Source organism: Netta rufina, assembly GCF_964035555.1.
Source record: "Netta rufina genome assembly, chromosome: 2".
Classification (NCBI taxonomy): domain Eukaryota; kingdom Metazoa; phylum Chordata; class Aves; order Anseriformes; family Anatidae; genus Netta; species Netta rufina.
The window spans coordinates 81,593,405-81,619,044 of record NC_140124.1 but is presented as its reverse complement, the minus strand read 5'-3'; the positions used below and the strand labels follow the sequence as shown (position 1 = coordinate 81,619,044).

Genomic DNA, 25,640 nt, shown 5'->3' with positions numbered 1-25,640 from the left:
TTCTCTGTTAATCAACTTCAAGAGTTGAGAGGGGTAACCTTTCACAAGGCCAGGACACCATCTCTCAGTTTAAAAAAAAAAATAAGAGGAAATGGTAATGCTTTTTTTTCCATCAGTTCAGATGTGAACTGTTTCTGTACTGAAGTGCTTCACGGAAATTCTTTATCAGCTTTGTAAATCTATTCCTAGATAACCTATTTTTTCTAGTAATCTTATTTTTAAAGTTTTTCTTTTCTATCACACATCAGACCCTGTGTTAGGAAACAACCATTGTGATAAATCTATTGAGATGTGAAGTGACTTAAAAAATATGTATATATATAGTATTACAATCACATGTGCGTGCTGTGGAATCCAGTGCCATGGAAGCTGCAGTCTGTGTTCTAAAGTGTTTTGTTTTGTTTTGTTTTGTTTTGTTTTGTTTTGTTTTGTTTTTAGAGCTATTATTGTCCTACATAATGCAGGGTTTTATTTTCCATGGCTCACTTTGCTCGATGTCAAATATTGACTTTTTGCCCACGATAGGTGGTGAAGTATCAATTTCTACAATGTTACTTGAGCTTTTTCCTCTGTTATATTTTATAGGTGCAAGAGAAAAGCTTTCCAGCTGGATGCAGGGGTATTAGATGAGGGATATACCCTGGGTAAATGTTGGAGGTCATCTGCAGTATAAAAGTGTGTTGTCTCAGCCATAAGCAGCTCTTGTATTTCTCTGTCATGCTGCAGTGTTGTCATGGGACACCTGCCATTTCGCCTTATTGCAGATACTTCTTGTAGTCACTGAGGCTTTTAAAAAATAAAAATAAAAATAAAAATAAAAATAAAAATAAAAATAAAAATAAAAAAATAAAAAGTCTTTCAAGTCCAGCCACTGGACTTGAAAATTATGTTATTTTACTGTGAAGAAGCTCTGCTGGATCCGATCCCCCAAGATGTCTGTTTATATTTCTCCCCTTATAAGTTCTTCCTTTCTATACATAGGGGACCAGAAGGGGACATCCCCACGTCCAAAGCACCCTGTCCTAGACACAAAGTGCTCAGGTGCTGAGAGCAGTTATGCTGGGAGGAAAATACATGTGATCCATATGATCCAGCATTTAAACAGGAAATCACTGTATACAAATTCATGTGAACTCCTGATTTTTCCCTAAAGTTTTTTTCAAGCACATTGCATGTCCTAGCCTCCTTTTGAGGCAAATGAGCAGGCATTAGATCTTACATCTGTCAGAGCAACGCACATATCTCAGCTTCCTGTTCCTAACCAGATAGCTGGCTTCACACCCTGGAGCTCCTCTATCAAAAGTCAAAACCCTTCCAGACGTTCTGGACAGTGGTGTTTGGCTTAGCAAGGCTATCGCCGTAGTTAGGTGGTGGAGGTGGGAAGGCAGCAGAGGTCTCTGTGTTGCACAGTTAAACCCCAGACTGGTTTCTGACCAGGAAAATATGTGGTATGGCAACTGCCTGGAGCATGCTTGCCACTCTGTCAGCCACGTTTACACTGTTTTTTTGAAACGTGTCAATTAATTCCAAGAACAAGTCAAATATAATGTTAGATTTGGAGGGAAAGAAAAAAAAAAAAAGAAAAAAAAAAAAGCTTTTGGAGGCTATAGGTCTCTGTACAGAGCCACCGGCTGTTCAGCTCGCCAAATCTGCTGCCACCTGCAGCCTTATCATTGGCATTTTAGGCCTCCCACTAGTTTGACTATACAAATGTCTCGGTGCCTACTGAGCTGCTCATTTGCAGCCAACATATTGCCACTTAAAAGTAGTTGCTCGTTTCTGGCTGAGTTGCCCACTGGGCTTTGTAACAGCTCTCTGTGTTTGTTTGTTGAGCATAAAGTATTTTACTACCGGGTGTAGCTCTGTCTGAAGTCTGTCTCCTGGAAATATTTTCACTGAAAGGAAGTACAAATATATTATATTTACCTTGCCATGATGCCGTTTTAGTCATGCTGTTTGAGTCATGCTAGTACGTTTTGTGCCAGAATAGTACTCGAAGGTCAGTGGAGTAGGGACTGCTCCCGTGTTCACTTGAGAAAAATAAAAAAATAAATACATAAAAATGTAGAGGAGCACAAATAAGGTTTTGCTTTTTTTTTTTTTTTTTTTTTTTTTTTTTTTTTTTTACTTATAAAATACAATTGGTGGAAAAATAGCTTCACTAGCAGAAGCTGGAGTTGTGCATTTGATACTTAGGTTAGATCTAATTTAGGAAGAAAGGAAGAAAGAAAGAAAAAGGAGCAGAGGAGAGAAGAAAGGAAATCCAGCACCATTATGCTTGTATGACCTGTGGAGGAGTGCTCCAAGGCATACTAGAATAGCTTACAGTGGATGGAGAAAGAAGCAGAATATCATACTGAGCTTTTTGAAACAACCCAAAGGTGAGGTATCTGGGGAACATGAGACACTTATTAGCAGAAGAGAATCCAGGAACGAGGCTCTTTACCATCTCAGAGCTGTGAGGCTATATTTAACAGGAGCAATGGTTGTACATTCTGTTCCTCATTGGTTTCCTGCTGTCTCTCTGCTATGGCAGATTCCTTTCTTCACAAAAATGGAAGTTTAGATGGTCTCCCTTTCATTTCTGCTCCCAGAAAATTTGTCATGCCTTTAAGCTGTTGTTGCTAAAGTAAGTTTATTAACATATGTAGAAATCACTTAAGCTTTTTTAAACAAAGCTTGGGACGTAAGGATCTAATTATGTGATAGTATAGTTGATAATCGTTCTAAATGTAAAACACCCCATAAAAAGTTGGTAGGAGCTTTGAGTATCTGCAAGCTGTCAACTATAAGTGCTACAGAAAGTACCATTATTCTGATGTAACATAAACCCAGGTTGTTCAGAGGATATCATTTAATCTACAAATGATAGGGAGGAGATAAAGGCAGAATCCAAGGGACAGTTCTTCTCTTGAGCTTAGGAGAGAGATTACTGCTTTGCTCCTCAATTGCTACCCAAAATCCACGCTTTCCTTCTGTCAAACGGCTGCAAGAGAAGGGTGCTGAGCATCCCCTGCAAGCAGGGGGATCCTGTTCTTATTTCCACTGCCTGAAAAAGGAGAAGAGGGTGCTGCTTGTTCACACAGCGGGTGCTGAATGCCCAGCTGAGCGGTCTCCATCACCATGGCATTTTCAGTATTTCTCAATGCTAATCTTCAAGCTTCGCTTTTCAGATGGAGAAAGCTTCCTATTTCCTTTCCCCTTTTTTAACAGGTGGTAGAAGGATTTGCTGAAGATACATATGATGCAGGCGAGTGCAAAAACAGAATTTCATCCTCTGGACTCCTGCCTCGCATCCCACCCTGTGGGTGATGACTCTGTTAGGAGATGGGGAGAAAAATGGCAAATAGAGCCAGAAAAAAATGGCAAATTGAGCCATTCTCTACCCCTTGTCTCTTCATGACCTTTCTGTCAGCTCTGTTGCTCCTTTGTGCACAGGCAGCTGTTTTCTCTCCATGGCCTAGAGTGTTACATCTGGCTCATTTTCCTGCTTGTTGCTAACTCTCCATCTGAAGGAAGTTCATTCTTTGCACTGATGGCATTTCACATTTTGGGTTGGGGTGGCTCCTTCCTCTTAAAAGAACGAGCTCTTTTCTTTCCCTTAGTGATCCGGTTTTGCTGTTTTAACACAAAAACTGCAGTTCCTAGCAGAGAAGTGGCTCGCTCCTTCTACTTCGGAGGGGAAATACAAGGAGGAGGGTGCTCTGATTTGGTTCTGGAGTCTTAGTGCATCACTTACAGCTGCCGGGTCTTAAAATACTTACTTTTATTTGCAGCTAAGCACTTATGACAGTGAAACATAAATCTTTAGTTGTTGTTGCAAAGGCAGGCACTAACACTAGAAAAAAAAAAAAAAATCTGTGCTTTGCTTCTTTCTTTATGGAGAAATAGCAGAATATGGAGTCTTTGCAAGCTGACTTCTAAGGAGAAAGAAGCCATGCTACGGACTCTTGTTACAAGTAGGAAGTATCTTATTTACAAAGTGCTGTCCAAAAGCAAGGCCTGTCAGAGGCTTTGCAACAGGGATTCTTCTTCCCAAAGGTGCTGATCTCCTGTGCCCATACTCAGGGCACAGAGGGCATCTCTGTGCTAACAACTTGCTTGATGCTTCCAAAATCCTAATCTGCCCAGAAATTAGCAGGTACTGATGCTAGATTCATTAATAGTCTTCAGAAGGAAGAGGATAACCCATCATCCCACTAAGTCACCTCTTGTGCACCTGCACAGGACAGCACCTCTCCTGCCCCCGTCCTCTCCTGCCAGCGGCAGAAAGTTGCTGACGATGATGATAATTGTTCCTAACAGGGTCATTTTCTTCCAGGTAACAGAGAAGAGGGTGGGAGAACTTGTGATGGTGGGGCAAAAATGTCTACCTACAATTGGGGTTTGGGGGTTGTTGTCTCTGGAACCTTAGTCAGCTTCCAAAAGGAAGGGAGGAGACAGAAAGAAAGGAAGCAGCTGGCTTTGGAGCTCAGTAGTAGAGATGAAATTGCCTGCAACTCTGGGACAGCTCTGTTCGTTGCATCTCTACAGTATTGGTGCTTAAAATATTCAGATAGCTGGGTGATGTTCTGACACAGCATGCTTGGGTTTCCAAACTGCTGGTGGAGGACCAAGAGCTTTCCTATCGTTTGCGAGCAGGGCAAGGAGCCTGCTGAGCTGTGGCAAAGTCAAACGCCGAGCTCGCTCTCTGCATCTCGCAGAACCACAAGGGAATGTCACGGGTAGGAGAGGCACGCTGATAACACCAGCCACAGAAGTGCGGGGGTGGACAAAGGAAATTTCCTCGTCAGCTTTGTGAACATGATAAAGAGTGCAAATACGCAGGCATGCAAACACTGGCTACTTAGCAAAACACAGCGACTCTGAGCCTGTGGGTTGTATTAGCCCAGGTGCTCACTGCCTCTGGCACGCCGAGCTTGCCATCTTCCACTTTGGGGTTTTCTCCCCCTTTTCACCATGACCCTGCATAAATCTCATCAATGATCCTAATAAAAAAAGCACAGGGTGTGTGGAGGAGGGCTTTTATCCTGTTTTTTATTATTTTGGTGTGTTTGTGTGTAACTTTGTCCAGTTGCAAAACTCAGCTGAGGCTTTCCTGCAAGGAAGGGCTGTGGAAGGTCTTAGTCTGTCCTCTTCTTCCTTTTGGAGCCCTGCTTGTCCCCTGCCCCTGTTGGAGCAGAGATGATCTCACTTTCCAAAACTTCTCCAATTTCCTAGATCCCTGCATCATACAGTTCATAAACCCCAGTATTTTCACCATGCTCTAAAGATGCTCACAGGACTATAGAAGATGTGCAGAGCTCATGCAAATATTTATGCCCCAGGACAGCAGGAAACTGAGGGAATCCATGCTTTTCCTGCTTGGATAAAGCATACAGAGTTGATAAATAGTTGATAAATAGTTGATAAACAGGTGAACCAGTCAGCCATGTTTGGTTGAGAAATACGTTATATGGGATAAAGGATGTGGAAATTCAAGAAAAGAGACTGAGTAAGCAGTGCTAACCATCCACAACTGTTTCTGGCAGGGGCAAAACAACCTACCAGGCAAAATGAATTAGGAAGGTGGACACAGACAAAAAACAAACAAACAAACAAACAAAAACACCCAGAAACAAAACAAAACAAAACAAAACAAAACAAAACAAAACAAAAAAACATCTTGCATAAAATACTTGCCTATATCCATATAAATACAGGCATATAGATACACAACCCACTTTCCCACCTGCACTTTCTCAAATATCCATCACTGTTTTAAGCAAATGCTCCTGATCCAAGGATGCTAATGGAGGCACATTTTCAAAATTAACTTAACAAAAATAGCATAATAAAAAATAAAAATAAAAATGTAGGCAGGGAAATCAACATTCCCGTGACAGGGAAAATGTGAGTCAGTAACCATACACATTCCAGCAATTTTTTTTAAATCCATCTGCAATGTGGTGCAACAGCCAACAGGCGACCAATCTGGCAAAGCAAACGGTTGCTTCCATGTCTGAAATAGGAACTTGTGGGCATTTTCAGAGCAGAAGACTGGATTTGGTGAATTTGTAGGCTGTGGCATTGCAATATATCTTCCTACAGTGTAATTAAGAAAGAATTAGTAGCCTTTGGCTGTTGAGAAACCGCTGGCCTCATTTATCTTAAAACAAGTCAGGAGGGGATAGGAAAGAATCTCTCAAAGGACTACTTTCTTACTCTTATTAAAACCCTGTATCTATGAAGTGAATTAATAGTATCATCTGTGTAAATTTTACTTTTATCCATGGTCCCCACCTTTTACCCATGGTCTATATCTTAAGGGAGATGGGTTGGTTGTGTGAACCACCTCTTCACAGTCCTGGTGTTTCTACAGAAGTACCTTGACTTCGTATGTTAAAGACATAGTAACCAAACATGACCTAGGAGTTGAAAGGAAGAGGCAGCACCGAGGCAGACTCTCTGAAGATTACTACTGTGATACAGCCCATGCATGGGTGGTTCATCACCGTTTGAGAGTCACTCCAACACTCAGACAACTTGGAAGATGCACAGAGAGGTAACAACTTGACCTTTACAAATAGCTGAGTTATGCTTGATTTTTACTTTTTTTTTTCTTCTTGTGGCTTGGATATAGAGAAGCACACACAGCCTGGGTGACTTTGAAAACTCGAACGGAAATGAAACAGGAAGTCAGATCCTTTCACCGTTTGTTGATCTGTAAAGACGAACTCAGCCTGTAAAGCCTCATTTTGTCCCCAGCACGAGAAGCTGGGGAGAGACACCCAGCTGGGAGGATACTCCGGAGGGAAGATGCAGAGGCGACATGACAGGATTGCAAGCAAAAACAGAGACCAGTTCTCTGAGCAAGAAAAAAGAAGCAGAATTAACCACTCGAAGAGAACGGTTGGTAAGTTCATTGAGCTGTGCCTCTAATTTTGGCATCTCACCAAGCTGCTGATCAACCATAGGAAGCCTTTGTGATGGAGATCATAGCTGCATGGGCGCTACTTTTACCTTTGTGTTGGACTATACCTACCTGAGTAGTAGTAGTAAATTATAATATACAGGGAAATTGTTCCTGACTGTTAATAATGGACTTGAAAAACTGAAGGCTGAAGCTCTCATCAGCTCTGTACCTAGGTTTTTCACTTTTACTGAGCTGGATACTGTTGCCCTTGTCTCAGTGAATATTTTCAGCACTCTTTTTGAATTGTTCATGTTCTTTGGGCTGTGGTTATAATCCTGCCACTCATCTGTAGACAGGAGCAAGAATATGCAGTTTCTTCTGCTGATGATTTGTCAGTTTAGAGACAGCTAAAATGTCTTCATACTTGCTCAGTGCGGCTTCCAGTATAAGCTTTTGCTGTGCTTGCTCTGGAGTCCCACGTGGGTACAAGCAGAGGGAGGTCAACACAAGTCATGCTGCAGCTTGCAGATGCCATCACCTGGAGAAACGCACCAAGGTGAGGTTCGTGTTATGGGCAAGTTTATAACACTCCCCTAAAAGCAGGAAATATCATAAATATCCTGAAGCAGTAGAGGTTTGCCACTGGCACGTAGCCGTGCCTGAGCATCATGAATATGTGCAAAGGGCCGTGAGCAGAAAGTCTGGAGGATGAGACTCAGGCTCAGGCTGCTTTCAGCTTTTCAGTTTTTGCTCCTGGAGCTTCCCCATTGTCCCCAAGGAGCTGCTGCCTGCTCCGCGGGGAGGCGTTACTTCTGCAGAAAAAACTTGAGCGCTCTTTCTAAATAGGTCCTTCTCTAGCTCCCTGCATGGGTCTCCAGGGTGTTTTGGGGAAGTTCACAAGCTTTCTGAGCCCTTGTAGCAGCACAGAGAGACATAGGGTGTTCTGCAGATCGCACCGACATGGTGAACGGATGCCCTGAGGGGAGGGCAGAGAGGAGCTGGGAAGGGCTCACTGACACAGGCCTTGGTTCGCAGCTTTTGCACTAGGTGTGTTTCACCTCGCTTCCCCAGTGAGTCAGCAGCCAGATAAACATTAACTTTCACGCCCAGCTGCGCATGGAAGCCATCTATTAAATCCCGAGACACTAACACGAGTCAGAATGGGCAGAAAGAGACAAATTTAGGCCTGAATGGAGCATGAAACCATGAAGCAGCACTGAAACCGGCCTGCTGAGCACAGGGAGGAGCAGCGCCTGGAGATGGAGCCAGAGGGGGAAACTGAAGCCTGTGGGTACCGAAGTGGCACTCAGGAATATTTATTTTATTTTATTTTATTTTATTTTATTTTATTTTATTTTATTTTATTTTATTGTTATTTTATTATTATTTTATTTTACTGTTATTTATTATTATTATTTCTGAGAAGGATTTTTCCGTGGAGCAGCACAGAGTGCTGTGCAAGTGACAGCTTTGTGTCTTTGAAATCAAGTATTTACTGTCTGTTCATAACTTTTTTGTTTGTTTGTTTTATTTTTCTTTTAAAACTTAGATTTTCTTCTGCTTGTGTGATCCTTCTCATGGCTTTCTGTGAGCTTGCACTTGACAGGTTTGTCCCCAGCCCCGTTAAGCTCCTGAGCGCAGCCCTGTGAGCTTGTCCCAGCCCCGGGCCGCAGCGAGCTGCTAATAACTCTGTGAAAGATTTAAGCCTGCGTCACTGGCTCAACCCATTACAATTCCCTTCTGTTTCTCCTGCAAAGTCCCCGGGGGAGATGAAAGAAAACTGCTTTTTAATGTGTAACCAGAAAAGGAATAGCTCTGCTCTATGCAAATACCCCACGCCGGGGCTGGGGCGGGTTGCAGCCCAGGCACTGCTGCAGGGGAAGGGATCTGGCAGGGAAGCTCTTTCGGGACGAACGCGCTCCACCCTGCTTAATGAATGAATTAGTGAGGAAACGAATTTTTAATGGTAGGAAAAAAAAAAAAAAAAAGGCAAAAAAAAAACAAAGCACAAAGTGACTCTGAGGTCACCAAGCTGCCTTTACACATCACGGTTTGATCTCAGACAGAGCTTGGCCTCCCTTGGGGGTCCTGTTTCTGACAGAAAACACCAAACAACCACCCCACAAGGTTTGGGGGGACAGAGAAGGGGGGGACACGGCCACGTCCCCCCGCCCCCGTCCCGCCCCCTGCCCGCCCGGGGCGGTGCCGGCCGCCGCCCCATGGCCGCCGCCCCATGGCCTCCACCCGCCGGCCTCCAGCCGGGCTCCGGGCGCTGGCAGGGAGCGGTGAGGCCTGTGGGGGGGGATTGCGCGGTTCCTTCTCCTTATTTCATTATTATTTATTATTGTCGTTGTGGTTTCGGTTCCCGCGAGGCCGTTTTTCAGGCGAAAAGTGGGATTATCGGGAGCGCTGCTGCTGCTGCTGCGGGGAGGTGGTTGTAGGGCGAGGGGCAGGTTTCCTGGGGGAGCGCTGCCTCTGGGAGCGGGTCTGCTCGTGTGGGGGCTGTGTGTTTTGGGGGCCTCCGTGGGAGTCCCTGCGAGGTGTGTGTGGCTTGTGGTGACTCTGCCGTGACGGCACGTGTTGCTCCGTGATGGGTGCACCCGTGGGCTCCTGCGGGTTTCGTGCATTTGGCTCTTGCTCTTCTCATTTGTCTGGGTTTTGCTGTGCCGGATCTGCACCCAAACGCTGCCCGCTGGCTTCTGTGCCCATCAGGCAGGTGAGGGTTTGGGGAAAAGGGGATCGGAAAGGAGCATGTGGGAAGATGCACGCATCCCTTTGGACCCGTGGCGTGTGGCTCTTGGCACCGCGTCCTCCGGAGCCCCGTCGAGTGATGCCGTGGGCGGCAGGTGCCGGGACACCTTTCTGCCTCCTGGGTACCGCTTCAGCCCTCGTTTTGCACCACCTTCCACAGGAACCAGCTGTCTGTTCCCTGAAGGAGCCCTGTGGACTTAATTATTACACCTCCATTTTCTGAAGTGGAGAAAGAAGCGGCTTTCGGGGGCACTGAGTGAGTGAGCTTTACTCTTTCGTGGTGCCAAGTGCCCTGTTGCCAACTAACGTGTGGCAGCACGGTTATCCTCACTTCCGTCCTCTGACCTGCTCCAGTTTCTGCAAGTGATGAAACAAAAGAGGTAAAAAGCGTGTGACACAGGAAAGAATGATTCGCTTCGGTTTTAACACTCACAAAACTGTTGGCTCGTCACTGAAGCTTGTTCCTTTAAGGCTTGCGTGCTGTTACTGCTGGGCACATAGCTTAGTAAGGAATCTGAGGGGACACCATGAGGAAAAGCTGCTGGTTTGCATATTTATACGATCTACTAGCAGTGTTGCTTAAGCATCACGTAAATTCACATAAAGGGTGAAGGGTGTTAGAATTGTTTTTCAAGGGTAAAAGCAGCAAGATGCTGGTCAGCATATAAATTACAGGTGCTTTTCAGGTTTGGCCTTCTAAAACATATATATATATATATATATATATATATATATAATTTTCATAGTTCTGAGTTTGTTTTTTCTGTTGGGATATACATTTTATTATTTTATTTTACTTTTTGGACCAGGCTGCCTGACCAGGTGGTGTGGCTTTCCCTCTCAGGATCAGGACTTTCTTTCCACCCCGTTTCTTAGATACAGCTTCCAGGTTAAATCCTCAGCTCCTATCTACCGAGGCTGTAATAACAAACATTAACAGCTTTTTTCAGTAAAGCCTGCAATTTTCCCAGAGCTTAATGTCTGAAAAGGATTGACCTTGCGTGATTACCCAGGCAAATGAGTTAGAGATTTGAGAAACACCTCCCTTCTGTGCTTCCTGGCCCCACACAGCTGAGCCGTGGGAGTCACAGCGCCAGATCATGCTAGGGCAGAGGGGGATGGCAGTAATTCAGCTGTTGTGAAAACACGAGGGAATAACCAGTGCTCTGGTGTCAAAAGGTTGTGCAGATCTGCTGCTGTCATTACACCCACGTAACTAAGTTTGTGAGTGTGATTTAGGTAGCATAAAGTTCGTCTTAAGGAGCTTCTTAGGTTCCTTTTAGTTGAAGCTGGGAAACTCTTTTTTAAAATTACCATGGGGCCCCGTTAGTCCTATTATATTCATGTTTTTATTCAGCCATCCTGACTTCTAAAATGGTTGTAGTGCTCCTTAAAGTCAAATGCTCGTCTGAGTTGCTGTCTGGTGTTTGACCCCACATCATTTAAGGATCCATTTTTTGCTGTGAGGGAATTTCTGGGAGCACAGCAGACGTGCAGCAGCATCCTGCTTGCACTCCCAGGCCAATGCAGCTTTCATGTTGTGGGCCTGTCAGAGGAACAGGGGACTTCACCCACATGCCCTGGTGCTGGGATTCCCAGCACAGCAGAGCTGGGTGCATGGCTGGGACACCACAGAGCAGACACCGCTGCAAGCTGCCTTCCAAAATTGCAGAGAGAGAGCTGCTCATTAGCTAAAACATAATTGTTTCCTGATGGAAAGCCCGGGACTTGCGTGTACCAGGCTCAGCGACATAAGAGGGGTTGTTTGTGGCTAGGGATCTCGTGCCAGTACCGAGGTGCTAGACAGAGTTTAGTCTGTGCGTTGCATGGCTTGGTGTGAGGGGAAGTTGTTTTCCAAGGAGCGGTGTAACTCACGGCTGGGTCAGCTGTCAGCTGAACCTGCAGTAAGTCGGAGTTTCACCCGGGTGTGAGAAAAGGTGGGGACGGGGGTGCTGCTGTCCTTGTCTCGAGAAGGATCCGGCGAGGGCAAACACTGCCCAATACTCCAGAGCAGCAAGAGAGCACTTGGTGAATTTTCTGAAAAACTTTCTGTCGGCAACTTTTAGTTTCTTTGTAGCCTTGTTCTGTCACTGTAGTATCTTCCTCATTTTTCACTGCTGAGGAGCAATGCTGTCCAGTTTTGGCAGTCTCAGGATCCAGAGCCTGGCATTTGGGGTTTCCCTATAGCTTGTGCTGGATGCTCCCGACAAGGCGAGGAGGAGTGTCCCGAGCCTCTGTCCCCATGCCACCAGCAAGGACAGGTGCCACTTGTGCTGCCCAGAGACTGCTTTCAGCTAACATTTATCAGGCTGACCAGAGAAGCTGTGTGTCTTATTTGAACTCAGTCACCTGTTGTTCTGCAGACTTGGATGCTTCCCTTAGGGCTGTGCGACAGGGATGTCCCACCAGCTTCTCCCAGTTTTGTTCAGAGCGCTGCGTGTCCCTGCCGTGTTTGCGCCGGAGCGACCCGCTGGCTTCCTCAGCGCTCTGCAGTTCTGGTTTCACTTCGTATCACTTCCTGTGCACGAATCTGAGCTGTGGCATGCCTGCCAAAGGGTGAGGTTTTAAAAATAGGCGCTTTCACATCACTGGAGATCTTCTAAACGCTGCGCTGCCACGTTCCAAGGCTGGAAAACGGCCCGAAATTTTGTGTATCATTTCCTCAGTTTCCAAGTGAGAAGAAGTTGTGCCTTTGCCAAGTGCCACCCCCTCGAAAAGAGCTTGATATGTGAGGGTGACACCCGAGTGTATTTTTACAGGGCTGCATCCTCTGCACTTCACGTGGAGCTCCCCACCTAGCTGCCAGGTGCTCGGGCTGCTGCTGCAAACACTAACAGCATGGGCTCTGCAGAAGGAAGCTGGAGCTGTGGCTTTCATCGGGTTGGACGTTGAGAGGAGGAGGGCAAGAGATGCAAGACCAATCCCAGTCACTTGTATTCAAAGTGACGACTGGTATTTTGCTTTCTGTTGCTTTTCTCTTCTGTTTTGAATCCATCTTGGGAACGGGGAGAGAGATGAGCCGAACTCCCAGGCAGACGGATGGTGATGCTGGGATAACCTCTGCACGCACCTCCTGGGAAAGCACAGGGGTTGTGATCTGACCTGCCGCCAGGAGATGTTGCTTTGTAATCCTTATGAAAAATGCACAGCTCTGCGTAGCACCTCGTTACGTGCAGTCTGGTAGGCTTTTGGAGTCACAGGGATGCAGCAGCAAAGATCTGATGGGACTGACGAGCTGCGTGGATGCAACCTGATCAAAGGGGCTGGCTTTCGGAGCAGGATCTTAACAAGCCCCTGATGTCAAATGGATGCACTGCCTGTAAGACCAAGCAGCTGTTCCTGATGGTGCTCAGGGGGTGAACAGGCTCAGACAAGTTCATTTTTTTGTTGGTGGTGTTTGTCATGGTGCTACCGTGTTCTTATTGCTAACGTAAGACTTCAGCTTTTTTCCAGACAGAGGCTTCAGCTCTCTAGACAAATCAACAGAAAAACCCAAGGCGTTCATACGGCTCCGGCCTATTAGCGAAACTTAAGCGCAAGGAGACATGCAGGAGGAAACTATTTACTTTGCTCTGTCCGTTTGGGTTGAGCACAGGGGAAAAAAAAAAAAAGCATTAGAGAACCCATTTGGAGGAGTTGTGTCTGCAAATAGATAAAACAGAAACAAATGTGAGTGGCTTTAGGGATGACTCAACGTGCAGCCCAACAGCAGGCAGAATAAGCACCCTTGGAGTGGGCTTCCTTGAAAGAATGGGTTTAGCGCTTTTACGTCAGTTCTGCCTGAAGTTTACAGGCACTAAATAGCGTTTCTGAACGAGGACAGATGTTTTTCCACAGGAGGGAGAGAGAGAAAAAAAAAAAGGAATTAGCACAGCAGAAAATTCAGAGGCTCATTCTTTAAAAGGAAGTTGATTTTATTTATTTTTAAATCATGGTTAGGAAAAAGAGATTTTTAAGAAATAGTTCGGGTTTTTTATGGTGCAAAAGCTTTTTGCATATTGCTCTGGACTGTAAAATCTCTGAAGGCTTCTCTCATGTGTTGTTTTTTCTTATGTAGATGGAAGTGGTGTTGAGCTTGGTTCGTCTGAAGGTCCCGGCTGGCACCCTGTGCCTTAAGAAAAGGAAACTGAGTTACCCAGGAGATCACGCACTGACCTTTCCTTTAGTTCTTGCAGGAATTTGTAGAGAAGAAGTGGTGTGTGTGGGCTGAGGCACGCATTAATACCTTGACTGTGTAGCTGAGATCGGTTCTGGGAAGGTAACTACAATAGGGTGTGCTTCAGATCATCACGCCGCTGGTGGGAGCTCCTCGTGCCTGCTGCTGCAGAGCGGGAGTAGGCGGCTGTCAGAGGGGGCTGGAAACATTAACAGCAGCAGCCCGGCTCCTCTTAAAGACCAGGGAAGCCAAACGAGGCTGCCTGCCTTTTTCCTGAAAGACCTTTGAGGACGAGGGCTGAGAGGACATCTGAGACTCCTACACGGACCAGCTGTGTAAATAGAGGCTCCCTTGCCGGTGATGGGCCTCGGTGCTGCAGAAACATTCCCGTTTTCTAGGTAATTGCATGATTCTGGTAACAGCGTGGGGCTGGGGTTTTGTTTAATTTTGCTGGGTAGAAGTTGAGATGCGGTCAGTAGACACGGTTTAACTTCTGGTAAGTCGCTGACGATTCCTGTCTTTGCCTGTAAATGGTTCCTTCCCTTCTTATCCCAAGCAGAGATCCTAATCTCCAGTCGTTGCATCAGAACAGCTGAAGAAAGTTTGCTCAGCGGGTTGACCTTGCTTTGCTTGGTAAAGGAAGGGTTTCCGAATGAGGTGGTTATTGAATACCACATGTTTGATCTGTGCTGGGCTTGGTAGTTTCTCTTATTTATTTATTTATGGTGCGGTGCTGATAATAAACTGGGAAATCAAAGTAGTCACTCGGCACTGCTTAAAAAGGCGTGCTTCTTGCTCTTCAGCTGTTGTGGGATGTAATCCATCATAGCTATTAAATACGTATAATTAATAGCTTTTTGTCTCTTCTGGCTCAAAGGGTTGAGGTGCGTGTGCGGATCCGTGTGCCACTCAAAGGATGGCTGTTTTATAAGGATCGGTGGGACCTTGTTCCCATAAAAGAGGGAGTTAGCAGGTTTTATGCCGTACCCTGGTACTTGTGCTACATAGTTTGGGAAAACAGAACGTGCCACAAAGACGGCTCTGCAGCACAGGAGTGCAGGCAAACTTGGACCTCCTGGTGTCAGGCCTTGCTTCTGTTACTTGAGATATTTAAGAAATTCCTCAGCTGGAGGTTCAGGAAAGCTGGAAGAGGGTCTGATGAGTTCTGCACTTTTTAGTGTAGGGTCAAGGACTCCCACGCTCTCTTTCTAGCTCTGGATCCAGGAGAGGAGTGAAAAGGAGGGTGGTATGGGTGGGCAGCAGAAGCAGATGCTGCAGATGTCTCTTACTCGTCATTTTTCTGGTGTTTTTTCTTCTGTGTGTCTCTCCTGCTGACTTCGGCAGGGTAAAACCCGCAGGTTTGGCACTAGCAGGAAGTTGCTGATGTGGCATGAAAAGAAAACACGGCGCGTTACGTACTTGGTAAGACAAACACTGCTATCAGCTCCTGCTCCGGCGCTGCTCAGCCTCTGTTCATCCCAGTTTCTCCTTGGAGCTCTGGGAGATGTCAGTCAGCCTCCAAAGAGATGTCGTGTTGCAGAGCAGCTGGGCTGTGGCTGTCTGCAGAGAGAGAGAGCAGGAATTGCATCCATATCCTAGGGAACGGACTGGGTTGAAAGGTCCGTGGGTTTATTTTCCTGCCCCTCCCCGGCATGTTATTAATGTAATTGCGCTTCGTTTTCTAAAGAGTTGGGGAGGGGGAGGAAAGATCTACTTTAAATTGCTCTCTTTGTTAATCCGTGTCTTGTTCGCGATGTATTTTTGTCTGCAGCACGTTGTGATCCAGCTGACACTTCTGGATGTCACTTGAATAATAAAAAAAAGCAATTAAATTTCAAAGTGTGACGTGTTCACTGAAAGTGGTAACTGAATCACCAAGTGCTGTTTGAACAGCAGCTTTCCCATGACAGGAGGGAAGGTTTATGAGGACCAGGGTGTGCTGTAATAAAAGTGTAGTGAAAACACTCAAAATCACTTGTCTGCAGATTTTCCCATCTCCTGTTAGGCTTTTTGGTAGGGAAATTGTCTCCTTGGAGAACAGTGGCTCATGCACTTGCTAACCCTGTGCCTCGAAAGGGGTTTTGTTGGACTCCCAGCAAAAGGTTGGTTCTTTTTGCAGGTTTAATGCCATCCAAAGCTTAGCTTGCTTGTTTTAACGTAAGAGCTCATGCGGATGCACTTCTCTCATCTTTTTGCCTGTAAAGGGAGGTGAGGAAGAATTTTTACATGCTGGTGGGCTGTTCACATACACTTCTGGTACCCAATAAAGCAGAGCATGTCAGATGAACACAAACCAGTTCCACTTTTTATGGTACCAGCTGGTTCAAAATCAAGAAAGGGAGCATACACTCATTTTAGATATTGAAATGAAATGCTGCTGCATCTTCCTTTAGGTACCGTATGTTGAAGTTGCTGTTCACAAGTTCTGGTCAATCGTTGACTGGGTGGACCCAATAACACCTGTAAGCCTTTAAGCCTTCAGTCAGCAGGAGGTTCAAGTATTTATGGCTGAATGAGGTTTTTCAGTGCTGATACTTCTGTCCTAAAGAAGCAGAGAGAATATATTGCTGTGACTTGCTTCTGCTGAGAGTGTTGTCTTCTACTAGTTCTGTTTTTATTCTATTGGTAGCAGTTTGGGTGCTTATTAAGAAGGCATCTCTTGGTTTCCATCAGCAGTGTGTGCTCGAGGTGGGAGTATCCCAGTGTTTCCATGAGCTGTGACATTTCTGCCCCATGCAGCTGATGTTTTGCTGTCTGTTACTTGGGACCAGTCATAAACACTTCCTACAGCTTTGGATTTTTGGTCTTTTTGGTTGTGTGCATGGCTTGTGTCTGCACTTTTCCCCCTCGGCATGTACAGGCTGTGCCAGCTAAGCACACGTTAGTGCAGCATGTGAGTAGAAGGTAAGAGGTCTGTCTTCTTTGAACGGTGTTTGCAGCAGTATGGGTTTTGTGTAAATTTGTACTGGTGGCCAAAAAATTTATTACCTATTTAAAGTTTATGAACACCTTTACATTTACAGCTCTTGGCCTGCCTCTTGTTCAAGGTAGGCACTAGTTATGGGTCTTGCATCCAGACAGCGTGTGTATGACATCCTGTAATAAAGTTTCTTAAAAATAAAGTTTCTTAAAGTTTCTGAATATTGGGAAAGGCCAAATGTCAGCAGTGCTCCGACTACACGCTGCAGTGCTCATAAAACTGTACGTGTGGCTGTTGATCTCAGCGCCAAGGCTTGACTTCATATGTAACTCTGTGACTGGATATCTGTCAGCGGTGCATGGGCTTAAGCTCCTTGGAAAACTTAAGCCCCTCTTAAATTTCCTGTTACAGCCAGGAGGGGCAGGAGTTCAACTGACATAAAACTATGCTGAATGGATTATTCCCTTCAGGGACTCTCCAGAGAATAATCTTTGCAGCCTTCTCTGGAGATGCCTTAAAAAAAAAAAAAAAAAAAAAAAAGTTCTCTTAAAATTTGGTACAAAAGCAGTGAAGAAGTTACTAACAGCAGCTGTTGGTCATAAAATCTGGGAATTTCCTATGCTCAGATTTCAGCCAGAGAATACATTTCTCACTTAGGGAGCAGACACTGCATTTGTCAGCTCCTCAGCCTCCCTACCCTCTCTCAATTCTAGGGTTTTTGATTAACAGAAGACTACCCAACCCTTGTTTAACCCTCCCAATAATACCAGGAGATCAGCAGAAACTTGTCCTGGCTTATGTCAGTGAAGAACAGTGTGATTGAGCCCTCTTTATGACCATCTCCTGAGCTTTCCACCAAATCCCTGGGGAGGAGCTTTCTCCCGAGTTTTAAATTGCTCCTAAACTTGCCCAAATTGAGCCAGGTACACTCCTTTAATTCCTGTGGCATTCATAGGACGCTTAGTCAGCTAATGCATCACCTGATACGGCACACTTGCAGACTACAACTCCCAGGAACCTGTGGTCATTAAAATCTTGACTTAATGGCAAAGTAATGACAGCACGAGTCTCTGACCTAGCACATCCTGAAACAATTTTTTTGTTGTTGTTGTTGTCATTGAACAGTTGCTTTGGTATTGGTCTTCTTGTGAAGCCTTCCACTCTATTTTGGCTATATATCTAGCCTTGGTTGTGTGGAGGAAAACTTGGAAGCATGAATGGTGTGCACCCCAAAACCTATAGACTTGAAAAACCAAGTAAGTTACTAAACGTATTGTGCCTTTGGCATTTCGGCTTTCATTTGGAATGATATGGTGCTTGGATGATTTTTCCTTTTGAAATTAAAAAAAAAAATAATAGAAACAAGTATTGTTAAGCAGTAAAAAGATCTTTATTTTTTCTCTCTTTCTCTCTTTATCACTGTTGTAGGAAGGCATGAGGTGCAGTCCTGGACAAGAGCTACCAAGCAATCCTTGTGTCTCATGTGGCAAAAAGTGAAAATACAGCTGATGCTAAGCATGTCTTTCCTCGTTGCTGTTTTTTGGTATTGCAGAAGGCTGTACAGCTTTTTAGCACAGCTATTGAAACGGTAGGTTTTTATTATGCAGACTGCTGACTTTCAGTGCTGTTGCTTGTTTCAGTATTTTCCTTGGACAACTCCTTTCTGATACCTGTTTTCTCGTTTGGATTTCAGGTGGAGCGACTACCTTCAAAGAAAACTCATAAGTAATCTTTTTGTTGTCATTCTCTGCTTGTCATTAATCCCCCTGCCCCTTAAATGCAGAACAAGAGAAGGTAACTAATCCCTGACTTAATCTTGATTTAGAGAATCACAGTGTGTTGGCAGAAGTCGATCTACTTGGCTATAGCGCAAGAGAATGGAAAGGAGAAACCAAGCAGGCCAAACATATGAGGGAGGTAAGAGTTAGAATTTAATCTCTGCGTGCGGATGGGGGAGAGGTACCTGAGAAAAGAAGAGCAGTTGCAGAACAAGCAGCTGCTGTAACTACCAGAGCTTGCTGCACCACTTGTTTAAATGAAAAGAAAGATGGATAATACTAGCATGAGTCCAAATAAAGACTGCAGTAGAACAGATCGCGATCCAGATCAGATTTTAGTTTTACATCTCCAAATTCCTCCCCACAATACCAGCCACCCAAGCAGCGGCTGTAAGTGCTTGGGGTGAGCTCCCATTACAACAGCACGAAAATATGATCCCAGGCACTGCAGCCCAAATAACTTGGCCTTAGGCAGCGCCTCCTGCATCCGAGACGCCAGCTGCATTCTTCTTAATCATTATTCTTCTCCTTGGGTTTTTATTTCTCTTACCTTGCATCATTTCAGCTGGCGTTTCTCACAGCTTAGTAGGTTTTCTTCTTAATTAGGTGACAAAGTGACAAGGTTGTGTTGTACGTGTGCTTACACCCCCATAGGCAGAAACGGCAGCTGCGTTTCTCACAGAAGACACCAGGTATCACACATGCAAAGGGCTGCTGGCAGCTGCATCTTGGTGGCCTGTGATGGAGGCAGTGTGGCAGGGGGCACGCCAGGAGCCGTGGTGCGCTCTGAAGGGCCCTGGCAGGTGCTTGCAGTTGCAGCAGTCCTCCAGTACCCTAATTTGTGATGGGGCTGGGGCTCCAGGAGCAAAGAGGAGCAGATATCTATTTTGTGGCTCGCTGTTTCAACTGTGTTAAGTGTCAGTGGCCAAGGGAGGCTTGGAGACTGTGGGCTGGAGCTATACTTTTCTCATACCACTTCTAGCTGAAGTAGCTGTCCGGGTGGTGGAGTAGTGGTATCTGTTAAAGCTTCGTGTCAAATCCTAGTTAATCAGCTAACTGGGACGCTGTATCCTTGCATCCTCATGGTGTGGTATTCCAGGCCAGCTCAGCACAAATACGGCACCAGTCTGTATTTCTGATTATCTAACGATGGTGAGAACACAAAAGGAGTTGTGCTGAGAGAGATCAGAGAGGCAGAGGGGGCAGGAGATGCGGTAGTAAGGAGAGATGCTGAATATCTGTCCTGGGCAACAGCTAGGGGGGTCAGCTTCAAGGTGCTGCCAGTGACTGTTTCATGGGACAGTTTTTCAGGGAGCTTTAGGAAGGGGAAGGAGCCCTTGCCTTGGACCTGAGTAGTGCATAGGATCTGCCTTAAAATCCTTACAAGAGGAACAAGTGTTACAGTCCTTACAGCTGCATCCTTCTTCAGAAAGGGAAACCGCATAAAAATGAGGAAGCTTGTTAAAAAGAACCTAAGGAGAGGCCTGACCCCCTGCTGACACCTGCTCCTAGCATGTGCTCCCGGTGCACCTCTTGTGCTGGCCCTGGCATTCATCCGATCCTTCTCTGAACCACCTGAACCTGTCGAAGCAGCAGGAAGCTAACCCTGCAGCAAGAATTTGTTAGGCTACAATTATCTCAGCCGGTGCAAAGGAAGGGTTGGGGAGGCTGCGCAGCCAAGCAGTGGTATTGGCTGGGGTTGCTGCCACTCTTCCTTAGCCTTAAGTCATCACCAGTGCAGAATCCCTTTTAAGGGGCAGTGCCAGTTTAAAGGTGTTTACAAAAACGATGATGTTGGGCCATTTTTGTGTATATAAAACTTATAAATATAGTCTCTCTTTCCCCTAGTTCCCTCTTACGAATAGTTTGGAACTGGGCTCCAGTTGAACATGGGTTTGATCCAAGTTCTAAAACGTTTATTGCTACATTTCTTGTTGGTCTTTTTTAGGCATATAATGAATTGTTTTGGAACTATCATATCAAGTATCTGCGACAGGTCAAGAAGGACAACTATTGCGTGCTAAGAGCAGTACTTTTTCAAATACTCAGCCAAGGCATTCCTTTTCCATCATGGATGAGGGAGAGAGATATCTTAAAGGTAAAATTAAGTTCCTAAATCAACAAGATCTAGGGGCCCTTGCAAAGCAGAAGGAAGCTTTGTTCAATGGTAAAAGGGAAATGTATTCTGTGGTAGTAGAGGAAAATTATTATTAGAATTTAAAGAGAACTTTTTCAAATTCTTTGAACTATAAAAAAAAAAGTCCTGATCTAAATATAGTGACGTGAACATGAGGTTTAAAAAAAAAAAAAAAAAAAAAGTGGTAGGATAAATATTTCTGCTGCTCTGCTAGATGTCACTCCCTTAGCACTAAAGGACTTGACTCTCCCTCGTTCACATCCATGTAAAATCCAGTAGCTCGTTTGGGAGCACAGCTGAAGAAAGCGTCAAGCGTGGCTGCTCAGCGTGTTGCTGGAGCAGTGTGAGCTCTGCACTGGGTTCCAGGAGCTCTGTCAGGAGACAGCAGTGGGGAGGTGGGATCGATAGCTGCTGCCTGTGGGGGCACATCTGCCAGCTGGAAAGTGCCTGGAATCCTAGAAACCTTACTGAGTTTGGATGTATCCAGCTTTCCTGGAGTGTGGGCTATATATTTTGCTGAGAACATATTTTCTTCTTTTTTGGCTGGCATTGTTTTAAAAGTTTCATAAGGACTTGGCAGTCAAGTGGAGCTTCCTTAACATTTGATTTGTTCTGAAGCCTATTTCTATTTTCTGTTTGAGCTGTACAACCAGAGGGTAGAACCACATCATAAACTAAAATGTGTTGCAATCTCTGTAGGCAAGTTTATATAACTTTATGTTCTACTTCTTGTTATGGTTATGATCTCTACTTAATTAATTTTCTTGTTCTTTTTTCTTCCAGCTCCCTGAAAAGCTTTTGTATTCTCAAGGTTGCAACTGGATTCAGCAGTACAGTTTTGGTCCAGAAAGATATACAGGTCCCAATGCTTTTGGAAAATTACGCAAGTGCATGGAAACATTAAAGACAAACGTGAGTATTTAGGAGGTGCTCGGGAGGCATAAAAGCACTGAGAAGTGGATTGAGGCTGAATTAGGGATCTTCACTACGTATTTCTGTGGCAGTCTGCTTCCCAGGTTCAGAGAGCTCAGCTACTGGGCAGGCCATCATTTCTCCTGCAGAGGAATTCAGTTTTTGGGGGATTCTGCAAGCTAAGTAGTTGGGATCTCCTAGCAAGCTAGGAAGGCCATCCTATCCATGGCTGTTACTGCATGGTTGGCTGCCCTTGTCATCAAGTGGCTCCTGCAATACCTCACAATTTCAATAAAAATAACTACGTGCTATAGGATATCCTGCTAGATTCCCTCCCCAAATTGGATGGAACAAACAAATGGTGCATTTTCTTCTCAATCTTGAATTTCCTCCATTCTCCTCTCAGTTAAATGTTTTATTTACAGAGTTCTATTATAAGTTCTCTCTGTAAGCCAAAGCACCTGATTACAGCAACAACTGTGTAGTTTTAAACACTATCAGTGATAGTAACCAACCATTTTAAAACAACAACAAAATCTTAACTAGACTTATTTAGCTATAGAAGCAGAGTATTAGGAAATAAAAAGAGGGAATTAAAACTGAGAACCAGTCCTTGTCTCTTGCCTGCAGTGTCAGCTGCCCGTCTTCTTCGAACGTGTCTCGTGGTTCTTGTGCAGTTACCATCTTGTCCTAATTGCTCTTTGTATTTGTCCTAGTTGTTCTTTGTATTAGTTTTTTGGCTTTTGTTTTTTATCTTCTTGTGGTTCTTTGTAAGTCCATGTTATTTCCATAGCACTAAGCATTTAGCTGGATGTTTGTACAGAAAAACATTTCAAATCAGCATGGTAAACAAATCCATACAGTTTACAAATTGTTGCAGAGCAGCTTTATTATGCAGTATGCTGTTACTGACCGTGAGGTCTAACTCCCAGTTTTATTGTTAAAAAAGATGCAGTTTGGCCAGTGGGATGAATTTTTGCTTATTTTCACAAACAGGTTTTTATGGTACATTTAGAGGTGTGAAAAGAGCCAGCACTGGGAGTTAGGGTTCTGTTGCATTTAACCATCTGCTTGCTTCATTATTTAGCAGGGAAAGAACAAGGATTTACAAGAAATCTTGTGTGTTTTTGTGGAGCTTGAACAGCCAGATTTACTAAATGTTTCTTGGTGTCCAAAGCTTATAGATGCACTTCTGCTGTGGCTATGGTGTGAAGAGGCAGGAAGAGTGGGCTCTGCCAGAAGTATTTGAAGACTTTTGAGGAATTTTAGTCACACACCAGCATGCTTTTTCAAGAGGTTTGCTTTGCACCGTGAACTCAGGAGATTGAGCCTCCTCACTCCAGACTTGCCTCAGTTGACCAAGATGCATCAGAGTGCCCGGTTGTTGGCTAAGCCCAGGGCAGTCGCTTCAAGCTTTCTGATTTGGTGTCCTGTCCAATGTTATCAGTCTCCTGGCCAACCCCTTTTCTAGGTGTGAGCACTGGCGTTTGACCCCTCTAAAATAACACGGAGTTAAGGAGGTCAGAGGTTGGACTAGGTGATCTTGGAGGTCTCTTCCAACCTAGATGAATCTGTGATTCTGTAAGAAGTTCCTACCCATTATAGTCCTACATGACCTCATGAAGCTGAACACCGAAGATATACAAATGTCTATAGTTCATAATGGCATGCTGGCACATCCAGTTTATATAAGTTCCTTTTAACTGATCTACTTCTGAGTTAGGTCTGGCATCTAAAGAATTTAAGCTAGCATAACTTTAATATAAAGGATACTGTAGGAAAATAACTAAATTTTGGAAAGCTGTAAGTTAAAAACAGGCCAGGAGTCATCACTTAAGCTAACCTTTGTTTATGGCTTAGTGTGTGTTTGACGGACCCACACAGATTTTCTACAACTTTCTCGGGTACTTTTGGTAGTTACATGCCTTACAGACTCTTTACTTACAGTCACAGCTGGATTTTCTAGTGTGACACTGGGTGGCTTTTGTATGGGGAAATTGCATTTGCTTTCTCATAGCCTATCATTAGCATACAGATGCTTGGAGCTCTGTGTAGAAAATAGGTTCAGCTGGATAAATGGCAAATGAAATGAGTAAGGTTTGAAATCTCACTGCAGAACCTGTAATTATTGTTCTTCTGTGTGCTTTCTAGTGGATTGAAATAAGTGGTACTAAAGATCACGAAGAAAGAGGAAACCTGTGTAACGCACTCTTTTCTGATGAGAGCAAGGAGCACAGACTATATGAGGCCATAAAATTCATCATGCTTTATGAAGTTGTTGAAGCCTATGAGCAGATAAAGAACAGGGAAGAACCCATACCCCATCTTTTTAGCCTCCTCCTTGCTCGGGATACTTCGTCTGACCCTTTGAGTTTCATGATGAATCATCTGAACTCCATAGGTGACTCTGGTTGCCTAGACCAGGTAACGATAAAAATGAAAAACAAATCACAATTATTCACCTAATGACATCAGAGATGGAATATATTATACATTATCTGTGATAATTGGCCTGTTTTTTTCTTTGGGACGTAGGGAAGTGCACTGTGGACAGGCATTTATCTTCCAAGGAGATTAAAAAAACAAACAAACATGCAATAAAGTAAAATAGGGTTGGCAGCTTTCTTGCTGGGCCAGAAATAAGTGCTGTGAGCACATAATTTAGAGCTTTGTAATGGGTGAAATTATTTCTCGTAATCAGTTCCAGTTATCAAGTCATTCATTAGATGTTGCATTCCCCTTCAGTTTGATATAACTACAGATGTTATGCTCTGTCTGGCTATGCCCAAGGATGTGAGTTTTTTCCAAAGCATTTTTCCAGTTTAAGGCAGGTTTTGCAAGTACTGTGGATGAAGAGCCAGTTCTCAAGTGTAATATGCATGAAGTACAAAGAAATGTTTCCTTTCACCATTATATTTTGCTAACAAGTGATCACAAGGTGGCAGGCTTCCCATTTTCTAAGGTGTATCAATCTTTTAATGTTAGTCCCGTCTTGCTCCCCAGTAAGGTGTGTGAGGTGAGTTTGGGAGCAGATTATATATTGTGTAAGGTGGAAGACATGCTTCCAAAACTGTATGTGTTAGCCAGAGTACCCTAGCATGCAAAAGAGCAGTGGAAAGATGGTTGGGACACTGTGAATATCCTCAATCTTTTAATTTCCTTACTTCAGTTACAGAAGGGCCCTCATAATTCTTTGTCTGCTGTTTTGAAATAAGTTAGGTGACTTGCTTTAACTTGGAAAACTGAAACGAAGAATAATCCAGGTCTAGAAATACATGTCTTACAGGGCTGTTTTATTTTTAGGTTGAAATATTTCTTCTTGGATACTTACTTGAAGTGAAGATTAGAGTTTACAGACTGCATAGGTTTAATACTGAAGAATTTCAGGTAAACTACCCAGATGAGTACCGAAGGGAATGGAATGAGATTTCTCTCCTGACTGAGGATGACCGCTATTATCACATCCCTGTTATCAGAACGTGAAGGTCCAATGACTGTGTTTTGTTTTTTTTTCTTTGTACAATATAGTGAGTAACCGGTTCCAGTGAATTAGGTTTCTAATTGGCAGCAGATATGCATGTTGATGATTACAAAATGATTTGTGGGTTTATTGTGTAAACACTTTGCTTTCCCATTACAGCTCAATTCACTGCCAGTCAGCCATAAAGAAGCACAAAATGTGTTGTTATATACTGTCTGGGGGAAAATGTCATATTTGAGGGTTGTTGGACACAAAAGATTAGACTGCATGACCAAGAAAGAAAAGGTAGCGTTATGTTTTCCTTTGTTAGGCTAATGGTTTACTCAGACAATACCTGGATGGCTTAAACTGAAGTTCCTAAAGCAATTCCTGCCTCTCCCTTTTCTATCTAGCTAGGATGGATGAATCACACAGGGGGCAACTCCTGGGGTTCTGAGTTTATACTCCAGGATATGAAACTCACACTGATTTGAGGCTGCCTAGCATGTGAGGCTGTAAACTGGGGCCACTGTGTAGCTCATTCAGATCACATCCAGCTTTCACAGTTGCTGCAATGTCTCCCTCCAGAGACAGAAAGAGCAAACAGCTGCAGACTGCAGTTACTTCAGAC

The 25,640-nt window shown here is 44.3% G+C and overlaps 1 protein-coding gene across 1 annotated transcript; it reads left to right on the top strand.

Moving 5' to 3' along the window:
• Positions 1 to 6,773: 6,773 nt before the first annotated feature.
• OTULINL (OTU deubiquitinase with linear linkage specificity like) lies at positions 6,774 to 25,032 on the top strand (the record flags this gene model as incomplete). Its single annotated transcript, XM_084283138.1, has 8 exons — positions 6,774 to 6,895; positions 18,151 to 18,310; positions 18,416 to 18,447; positions 18,548 to 18,639; positions 20,449 to 20,598; positions 21,421 to 21,549; positions 23,701 to 23,973; positions 24,853 to 25,032. Exons 1-8 carry the CDS (start codon positions 6,799 to 6,801, stop codon positions 25,030 to 25,032), a joined length of 1,113 nt encoding a protein of 370 aa, XP_084139264.1. The 5' UTR covers positions 6,774 to 6,798.
• Positions 25,033 to 25,640: the final 608 nt, after the last annotated feature.